This window comes from Labrus mixtus, chromosome 9 (genome assembly GCF_963584025.1).
Source record: "Labrus mixtus chromosome 9, fLabMix1.1, whole genome shotgun sequence".
Classification (NCBI taxonomy): Eukaryota; Metazoa; Chordata; class Actinopteri; order Labriformes; family Labridae; genus Labrus; species Labrus mixtus.
In genome coordinates, this window is record NC_083620.1 from 12467186 (window position 1) to 12476556 (window position 9371).

At 42.6% G+C, this 9371-nt stretch overlaps 3 protein-coding genes across 6 annotated transcripts; 2 read left to right on the forward strand and 1 right to left on the reverse strand.

Annotated features, from left to right (window-relative positions):
• The first annotated feature begins 142 nt into the window (after positions 1-142).
• On the forward strand, positions 143-4636 carry mffa (mitochondrial fission factor a). 4 transcript variants are annotated; one of them, XM_061046283.1, is made up of 8 exons: positions 143-341; positions 986-1203; positions 1531-1697; positions 1809-1897; positions 2834-2998; positions 3557-3613; positions 3865-3949; positions 4050-4636. In XM_061046283.1, exons 2-8 carry the CDS (start codon positions 990-992, stop codon positions 4179-4181), a joined length of 909 nt encoding a protein of 302 aa, XP_060902266.1. In that variant the 5' UTR covers positions 143-341; positions 986-989; the 3' UTR covers positions 4182-4636. The 4 variants fall into 4 exon arrangements, with proteins under 4 accessions (XP_060902266.1, XP_060902267.1, XP_060902268.1 ...); XM_061046284.1 differs by lacking the exon at positions 3557-3613; XM_061046285.1 differs by lacking the exon at positions 2834-2998 and having other exon boundaries at positions 144-341.
• A 336-nt stretch (positions 4637-4972) lies between these two features.
• Positions 4973-7360, reverse strand: dnaaf1 (dynein axonemal assembly factor 1). The gene is made up of 2 exons (XM_061046287.1): positions 6229-7360; positions 4973-6139 (listed from the first exon to the last, which is right to left on the reverse strand). The coding sequence occupies exons 1-2, from the start codon at positions 7196-7198 to the stop codon at positions 5223-5225; spliced, it is 1887 nt and encodes a 628-aa protein (XP_060902270.1). The 5' UTR covers positions 7199-7360; the 3' UTR covers positions 4973-5222.
• Positions 7361-7410: 50 nt separating this feature from the next.
• Positions 7411-9315, forward strand: mrpl44 (mitochondrial ribosomal protein L44). Its single transcript, XM_061046289.1, has 4 exons — positions 7411-7636; positions 8039-8507; positions 8646-8824; positions 8967-9315. Exons 1-4 carry the CDS (start codon positions 7461-7463, stop codon positions 9139-9141), a joined length of 999 nt encoding a protein of 332 aa, XP_060902272.1. The 5' UTR covers positions 7411-7460; the 3' UTR covers positions 9142-9315.
• The last annotated feature ends 56 nt before the right edge of the window (positions 9316-9371 follow it).

Sequence of the window (9371 nt, forward strand, 5' to 3'; positions counted from 1 at the left end):
GATGCATTGGGTACATTTTTTAACAAAAGGAAGTCATCTGTCTTCTGATTCATCGAGCCAAAAGGTAAATAAACCGTTTGTGCTTTTAATTTAAGCGCTAGGTGCACGTCACGTCACTTCCTCTCGAGCGTCGGCACCTCACTTCCGGTTAGTTCGGAAAAGCGGAAGAAGAGAGGAGGTTCCCCTCTCGTATCAACACAAGAAGATGCCCAACAGCTACATCACCTGTCAAACCTACACTTGTTTGTGCTTTTGGATGAATGTTTAGATTTGTCTGTGTTCTTTGGTATTCTATAATCTGTTCTTTGGATAAGAAGCTTTTATTAGCCACAAACAAAACGGTAAGAAAGCGAAACTAACGCGCTAACGATAACGTTAGCTCGAAATGGCGCTAATGCGTTGTCTAGCTGACTAACCCGTACTAACCTTAAAGCTTTAGGGTTTTAATTAGATCTTATGAAGGTTACTTAAATAGACAGCAGTAGATTGCTGGATTACTGTCTGACTACTGCAAACACTGGTGATTGTTTCTTTAGAACAAGTAGTGTAATACCTGCTGTAACCCCATTAGCTTACCTGGTCAATTGTAGTATCACCGATATATTATCATTAAGTCTATTAGTCTGTTATAGTGATCAAGAAATATGTTGTAATGCTTATCTGAAACACTCATTTCTTTCGCCTTTAAGTCAGGATTTACTAAGTTATCATCACATGATAGTGTCACATGAATCTCTCCAGCTCTAACTCCTGTCCTCTGTTCATTCACTGATCAGATCCTAAAGATAATGTATTTTGAAGGTCTATAAGTAGATTCAGCCTTTTTAGGTGTGTCAGCAGGTAAGCAGAAAAACATGTTCGACTGGAACCGAAAAATGAAATCACACAGGAATCTTTCATGTCGGCATGCTTCTGCCCTTTGCTGACCTTTTTTTTTTGGACTAACAATTAGCTTTGTGTTTTCTGAACAAATCATTCCACGCAGCCAAATGAACGGAGCAGCGTTCCCTTCCCCCACGGCTGAGATGGCTGAAATGAACCGTATCCAGTATGAGCTGGAGTACACCGAGGGGATCAGCCAGAGGATGCGCATTCCCGAGATGCTTAAAGTTGCTCCTCAAGGCCACGGCGATCCTACGGTTGGATTTCAGGATGTCTCCAACAGTGTGATGATGCAAGTCCCAGAGAGAATTGTGATTTCAGGTCAGTATTCTTGAAAAGTAGTGTCTGTGTTTACTATTTTGTCTTTTATTAGAACTTATCACAAGTGTCTGTCAAGTGACTTTGCAGTTTATAGATGATATGCTTCTATCACTAGTTCTAGACTTTGTCCACCAATTTCCTGATTAGTGTTTGTGTCATGTCACTTCTTTTAAGACTGGTTTTATTCAGTCTCAGAGCAGCGTTTCAGATACATGTAGAGCATGGAGACTGAAGTAATTTCTTAGACTTACAATGTGCTTTCACAGTATGTTATTTTTGACTGGAGTTACGTTACTTAAAACTTTAATTCACACCTTCCACTGATAGGAGACAGTGACCCCCAGTTCTCCAGACCCAGAGACCTGGACCTCATCCAGTCAACACCACTAGAGACCCTGTCACTGAAGACCCCGCCCAGAGTCCTCACGCTCAGTGAGCAGCCCTTGGATTTCATGGAAGAGGAGCATCGGTCGGCTCAAGAAAGCGAGGAGGGGGTAAGTAATAAATCAGTGTTTGTCCATCACTGAGGAGTCTCCACTGAATCAAGTCATTATTGTCTAACAGCAAACCAAAACCTGAATAAACGTTGTTATTCTTCTTTGTAGTTGCGACCACAGGGAAGATTACGGCGAGAACGTTCAGCCAGTGAGAATGCCACTCGTCAGAACAATCAGCTGGTGCGCAACGATTCAGCGTGAGTATTGATATGCCACCGTTACCATGGTACTAGCTCCATCTTGTCCCCGCATGCAGCATGCACAAGCATGTTGCATCTTTCTTTTGGTTCCATGTTTTCTTCCGTTCCCTTTGTCTTTGTGGCGCTGCTTGTGATTGGTTTGCTGTGACCTTGTTAGCCGTTTTGTTGCAAGAACTTTCGCTGCTTTCAGCGCTAATTGAGAATTGAGCGTTTTTTTTTACTGATGACACTCATCCATTAACACTGTGATTTTAAACCTGTGATGCGCTCATCGTTAGATTTGATCGTCATTATCAGGATCTTAAGATAACTGGAAATGGATCTTTAGTATAAGTATAAACACACTCATTGACCACCCAAAACACAAAAAAAACCATTTTACACAGGCTCATAATGTAAATGTAATACATTTTTAAATAAAGTTATTAATACATGAAGCATACATGAATAAGCTTAAACTCATTTTGTTTTTGGAATTCTTAACACTGTTTGTTTTCTCTGTTACTTTGAAGGTAGAAAATAGAATCAGAGTGGGACACATACGCAGTAAAACAGTTTTATAGCACTATGATGAAACAAAAGCTCTTTTGTGTTTCCTTGTCCTGACCACCTCCCTCAATAAAAGTGCATGTGACAAAACAGACTGATCTTGTTCACAGATCTGTCTGAGTAATCTGTTCCAGGTTGGAATCATTTGCATTGCAATGCCTTTAGTTCATATCTCCTTTCTGTTTTTTTTTTCCTTTCTGGGGGGGGGGCAGGTCAAATCTTTGGCTATTATAACTTGCAATGTATAACAAAATCAGAAAAGTTAAGGACAGTTCCTTTTCCTTATTTCTCTCCCCACCCCGTCCTCCCCTCTTTCTTTCCTCTTTTATCCTTTCTTCCCTTTTTTCTCTGAATTGGCTGCTCTTTATGGTGGGCACTGAGCAGTGCGACCCCGTCCCCCCCTGCCACAGTCCGCCCCTGCCCCCCTCTCACCGTGACTGAAGAAGAACACAACCTTTACAGCGCTAGCGGTGTTCTCTCTTTCATCCAGTCCACGACACGTCGGGCCTATCAGCAGGTCCTGGAGGTCTTGGATGAGAACCCTCGCAGGTGACCTTCCAATCGTCTGGCTTGATTTGATTTTTGTTTTTAAAACAAAAAAAAAAAGAAAGATCTTCAGTGTCTGAGCTACTGGTCAGGGAGAGTTGTGTCGGATGTCTTTGTTCATAGTAACATTACAAATACTAAACACCCTGTTGGTTGGTCTTCTTGAAAAGTTTAGTGGCTCTTAATGGTGTTGGAAGAGTTTGGAGAGTTTGTGTGGTACACTCAGGAGGCAATGCATAACCATTTTCTAACTTAACTGTTCTTAATATTCAGTAACAATATTAACTCAGCATAATGTTAATAAAGTTTCATACGTTTGGCTATTATACCTTTCCAAACTCAGGTAGGCCATTACTAGTACTGTTATTGAGGTCTTTTGCTAACCATGTAACCAGCACCTGACTCTGACGTCCCAGACATGTTAGCGTGTCGGTGTCTTCAAGGTGTAGTTGTGCCAAAATATGCGATGTGTGTGCATGTATGCAACACTGTTCCATCTACATTTCTCTATCTTTCTTATTTTTCCCCTTCTCCCCACCCTGTCTTCCCCCACCTCTGTAGCAAACCATCACTGCGAGGGGGGTCAGCATCAGGCTCCAACCCCCTGCATGAATCCAGGTAACCTCACCTGGCTATCTTCATTCTGGTCCTTTGTCCGTTTCCTTATCCTTTTCCTTCTGCCATTCTCACTTCGGGTCGAGAAAGAAAGCCTTGCTTGAAAAAAAAAACAAAAAAAAAACTTATATTTAAATGATGTTGTTGTGGTCAACTTTAGCGATAGATAATCATACATTTTGCCGTCTCAATAATACACTATGAATGAAGTGAGGGAGTTGTGCTTTTCTCAAAGTGACTGTTCTCTTTTCCAGGCTCGCATTGACATCATTTGAAGCCTCAATGGACGTGGGGCAAGACGACATGACCGTGGTCGATGCTACAACACTTCGGCGTCAGGTAAGGTCTTAATAAATCCTCCATCTCCTCCTTGTGTCCTTGAGCTCAGCATGGAAACCCCCAAAGACTGAAAACCTTTTTTTTCTTCTTGAATCTGCAGCTCATCAAGTTAAACCGGAGGCTCCAACATTTGGAAGAGGAGAACAAGGAGCGAGCCAAGCGCGAAATGATCCTGTACTCTGTGACTGTAGCTTTCTGGCTCGTCAACACCTGGGTGTGGTTGCGACGTTAGAGCTAGCTTATATTTCTGCCGTCACCGTGACAGAAGAAACGTATTATCCCCTTATTTTACTGGTATGTGTCAAATGTTAGCTTTGCGCTGCACTCAGTCCCTGTGTGAGAAAGACATCAACAACACGTGCACTAGTCTGTTCCGCACAGGGCTGATCATTTGGTTTTGTTTATTTAAAACATGTACAGTTTTATTTTTTTACTCTTATTTGGTCCTGTCTCATGTTCTTGTGTTTTGGTTTTATTAGAAATCTCCTTGCTCTATGCTAAGCATGACTTGTTGTAAATATTAGCTCATGTCACTCCAGAGATACAGTATAGCATCATTTACCAATAAAGACAGATAGAAAAGAGGCTGCAATGTCCAGATGTAATATGTTGAATATTTATTGTGGAAAGAGTGATATGTGACTTGAGATGGGAAATGTGATTCATTTAGTAAAACTATACATATTATGTGTTGTCCTGTATTTTATTGCATATAGTGTAATTCACAGTATGTGTGGCTTTCAGAATTGTTTCTGGTAATAGGGGTTTTGACTGCTCATCAGCAGCTCATGGGAACAGGCTTAATTTTCAAGCCTGTGCAGACCCCTAATGCATACATCACTATGATTTTGCCATTATGTAAGCAAGGAACACATTGACTGAACCTGAAGCCATTTCTTCTTCTTATCTATTTTTAGTGTTCTAAAAATGCAATGAAAATTGAAAAGTCATGGAAAAATTGCTACACAAGAAAGACAAAGACTGAAGAAGATCATGTAAGATTTATTCTGAGTTAGACCATGTTACAATTAACACCCACGTCACCAGCATTTTATTTCATTTCAAATATGCTAGACATTGAATTCCTTCCAACACTTGTAACATCTAAACTATCTTTTTTATAATTAAAGCTGTGCCTTGAACTGCATTCAATGCTCACACAGCCAGTCTATCAACCTTTAGCGTAACCATTTCTTAAATCTGATATAGTCTCTCATTAGACTGTAAATTTCAACACTGGAATATCTGAAAACTGCTTTAAACACTGAAAGTATCATTCCAGCTCCTCGATTAAGCAGCGGGATCGGGATGAGGTTTGGGCTGATTTGGACTGTCCCACTGGTTCAAAAATGAGTGGTTCAAAGGCATCCTCATCCTCTGGATACACCAATGATGAAAAGCTGTCGGATACCTTTTTTGACCTGTTGATGTCACCCACTAAGAACAGTGAGTTTTTGTCTTGGTCAAGGGTGTGGCTGTTTTCCTCCTGACTCTCAGTCGGTTCGTCCTCATCATTGCTACCTGGTAAGAGCTCTATTTTTGGTTTAAACGCTTGCTGAGAGGAAAATAGCTCTGTGAAGTCTTCTGTGTCCACATCCTCAAGGTCAGGCAGGTCATCAATACACAGAGAGGGATGCAACGGGAGGTAAATGGTTTCTAGCTGCTCTTCGTCTCCCAGCTCTGTAACCAGTGGTCCAGGACCACAAGCTGGCACAGCAGGAGGAGCTGCCCTGACTGGAGAAGGCGGTTTCTTTTCAGACTCCTCTCTCATGTTTGCTGCCTCTCCCTCATCTTCTTCATTTCTCAAAAACAGAATTCCACATGACTGGTTTTTGTGTTGCTGGTCATCTTCTTGTTCTGATTCCAACAACATTTCTGTGAGTCTCTTTTGCTCTTGTGCTGAATACTCTGGATTGACCTCTTCTTCGTCTTCTCTCACAAGCTGCATCACTGTTGCTTTACCCTGGACATCTTTCTGAAAGTCTGGCCCTGACTGTTCTTCTTCTACATGGTCACTGTCAGGCTGATGTTCATAAGACCCCGTTGTTGACTGACTCTGCAAAAACTCTTCATGGGCATCTAGGCTGTCCTGCACAAAGGCTTTGATCTTCTCTTCATCAGATGAAGTCAAAATCTCGGTGTCATTTTCCTCAGATGGAGTTTCCGGAGAGGTAGAAGCCTCAGTTGCCCCTGAAATGAAACAGAATGCATGTTGTGTAAAAATTGCAAATCCACGTTTACACAATATAGACAAGTGGTAAAAGCTGAAATCGGCTTACCGTTCTCCTGTAGCTCTCGAAGGCGCTTTCTCTCCAGGGCGTCCTTTCGAATCTTTGCCATGCCATCCAAGCTGTCCTGGATTTTCCTTCTCTCTCGTGTTTCCCATTGCTCCCTCTCTCTCCGCTCCCCATCCAGCCCCCCAGCTGCCCACGCCTCTGCACACGCCCTGTCTTTGGGGAACACCGGGCGATCGTCGAGGAAGGTGAGCTGCTTGAGGCGCACAATCAAGGTCTTCCTGTAGTTTGAGATCTTTTTCACCACGTCGTTTCCCATGAGACTCAGCACTCGTAGTTCAGGCATGGCCTCGAGTATGGGGAGTATGTCAGTGTCGTGTAACAGATTGTGTGACAAGTCCAGCACACTGATAGCCAGACATTGACTCAGATGCTCTACGTTCTGCACAGTCTTCAGCTTGTTATGGGCAATCTGCAGAGTGCTCAGGTAAGGAAGACAGGAGATGTTCTCAATGTTGTGAATGTAGTTGTTGGACACATTTAAGGTGCAGAGCTTGTTCAGGGGTTCCAGGTTTTCCAGCTTGTTTAGGAGGTTCTGCTGAAGGAACAAGCAGCGCAGATCACTCTGGGCATCCAGGTTCTCGATGCGCTGAAGACCGTTGCTTTCCAGCCAGAGACACCTCAGTCCTGTGTACTCCTCTAAGTTCTCAATGAGGGAGAATCCTTTGAAATGCAGATACAATGTGTCATTCAGGCAAGGTGTCGAGTAGAGTTTGTTCTGCTTACAGTGGTCTTTGAGGAAGGCCTTGGTCATTCGTGGTCCTGAAGGTTTTTCTTTTTTCTCTTGAAGTGGGCTTTTAAAATGATTGTTATTTTCATTTAATTCTTGAGCCCTATCCTTTGTCACATTATCCACTCCGTTGACTGAAGAAGTAATTTCGACATCTCCAGATCCCGTTTCGGTCGCTGTCAACACTTGGTCCCCCATTGTTTCCTGTCCTTTAACAATAGACATCAATAAGACCAATAACAAAACAGATTATGATCCGGATATAAATGAATTCTTACTTCTTATCTTCTCTGTGTATAATAACAGTCCCTCAAACTTTACTCAGCCGTCTGCTGTACTTGCTAACGTTGGTGTTAACGTTTGAGTTAGTTACCATGGTTACGCTTGTTCAGTTCATTACGGTGGGGCCGTCTGGCAGACCGGATGTTGTTTCTTGTTCCGCGTCGGGCAGTTTTGGTAGTTGCACACACTGCCGACATTGATCGACATGGCGTCCGGGTACATATTAAATCGCGGTGTGCTAACACTAGGAATTCACTGTCAGCGTGTTTGCAGGAACGTGTCATTAACGCAAGTAAGAGAGAAGAAACGATGGATGAAAGCTTACACATACCTCATGGCGAAGAAGTTAAAGGTCGAAGGACCTCCAGCGCCGACGCCACGGTGAGTTCACAGATCATCTGAAGGCCATTCGTCCACTTAATGTATCAGATAATGTTAATGTAATATTATAAGACTAATAACACTTAAGTTTAAAAGGCGTGTCTTACAGTGCACACAGTGCGTGCGTACGTGCGTGCGTAGGCATATGTTGTTACATCTAAAGTTGCTAAAGTCTACAGTAAGGAATGATGACTCCTTTACACGGTTAGATCAAGGTCTGTCTCTCTTGCTCTAGATTATTCTTTGTTTTTCTTTTATTTTAGTGTGTTTTTGAACCATATTAAGTGTATAATAGTTAGGACTGTCTGCATGGCTCAGCACAATATTCATAGAGGAAGTCAAGACTCCACAGTTAACTCTGTTTCACTTTTTTTTTTTTTTTTTTTTTTTTTTTTTTTTCAGCTCTCAAAAATCTCCCTGGGATTATCAGGCTGAGGTTCAGGCTTTCAGCAGCCGCCTCCAGGAGAACTTCTCCCTTGAGCTGCTGAAAACAGCCTTCATCAACCCATGTTACCTGCAGGCGGAGCTGCAGAGGAGACAGGGGTTAGGCGTGGACCCTGAGAACACTGCTCTTGTTCTGGACGATAACACTCAGCTGAGTGAAAAAGGAGTAGATTTCACCAAAAGCTTCCTGACTGACTGGTGCAGGGCCAGCTTCCCCAGCCTGCCAGATGATGGAGTGGATAGTATTGTACGGCACCTCACCAGCTCAGCAGTCATGTCCCATGTTGCAAGAAATCTTGGCATTGAAGACCTTGCCATGAGTGCAGAATGCCCTGTACCTGATAATGTTCTTTATTCTACATTCACGGCGGTGATTGGAGCTCTACAGGACAGTAGTGGAGCTGAGCGCACTGGATTTTTCCTCAGGGTAAGAGGCTTGAGGAAAATCATTATGGTTACTTTTTTTTTTTAAGAACTGTCATGTGTCCAAATAATGTCTCTTAATTAGGATTTTTGTTTGTACAGAAGTGTGCTAATTTCCCTTTTTCTTTTCCCCTTGCTGTAGGATTTCTTGGTCACTCAGCTGATAGGAAAGGACCTGTTTGACATGTGGACAGTTGTCAACCCAATGGGACTGCTGGTGGAGGAGCTCACAAAGAGGGAAATTCCTCTTCCCGAGCCTCGTCTCATCAGGTCTGCTGGAGCCAGCACCGTCCTGCCACTATACTTTGTTGGCTTGTACAGGTATGTATGGTGTTGTGGGTGCTGTAATGGATGAATTACAGAGATTAAATCCATGTTAATTCAGAAAGGGACTTCATGGTGTTCATTGTATAATCTGCTTGTTTTACCAATGTTTTGTTTTTGCTTTTCTTTGTTGATTCAGCGACAAAAAGCTTCTGGCTCAGGGTCCAGGAGAGACACTTGTAGCCGCTGAGGAAGAAGCAGCTCGTGTGGCACTCAGGAAACTCTTCGGCTATACCGAGAACCGCAGACCCTTTGACTTCTCTCCACAGCAGCAGCATCAGAAGCCCTTAATTCAGTCAGCCGTCAGCAATTAATAAAGTAACAGCGCTTTTGCTTACGTATCAGGATTGATACTGGTATTGGACCAGCAGTATATGGCACAAAATCAAACTGATATCTGGTTGTTCTTGTAAATATTACATTTGTGTTTGGATTACTTACCATTCTTTATAACATATTGCTGATATGTAATAAAACGTTATACATTATACCTATTCTTATGCTCGTTTATTAGCCATCACTGTTTTTGCCCATACATCATATA

Coding starts and splice junctions, on each gene's coding strand:
- mffa (XM_061046283.1), top strand. CDS start 990: ATGAACGGAGCAGCGTTCCCTTCCCCCACGGCTGAGATGGCTGAAATG. Junction 1,698..1,808: donor CTCAAGAAAGCGAGGAGGGG/GTAAGTAATAAA, acceptor TCTTCTTTGTAG/TTGCGACCACAGGGAAGATT. Junction 2,999..3,556: donor TTGGATGAGAACCCTCGCAG/GTGACCTTCCAA, acceptor CCACCTCTGTAG/CAAACCATCACTGCGAGGGG.
- dnaaf1 (XM_061046287.1), bottom strand. CDS start 7,198: ATGTCTATTGTTAAAGGACAGGAAACAATGGGGGACCAAGTGTTGACA. Junction 6,140..6,228: donor TCGAGAGCTACAGGAGAACG/GTAAGCCGATTT, acceptor GTTTCATTTCAG/GGGCAACTGAGGCTTCTACC.
- mrpl44 (XM_061046289.1), top strand. CDS start 7,461: ATGGCGTCCGGGTACATATTAAATCGCGGTGTGCTAACACTAGGAATT. Junction 7,637..8,038: donor CCTCCAGCGCCGACGCCACG/GTGAGTTCACAG, acceptor TTTTTTTTTCAG/CTCTCAAAAATCTCCCTGGG. Junction 8,508..8,645: donor GCACTGGATTTTTCCTCAGG/GTAAGAGGCTTG, acceptor CCCTTGCTGTAG/GATTTCTTGGTCACTCAGCT.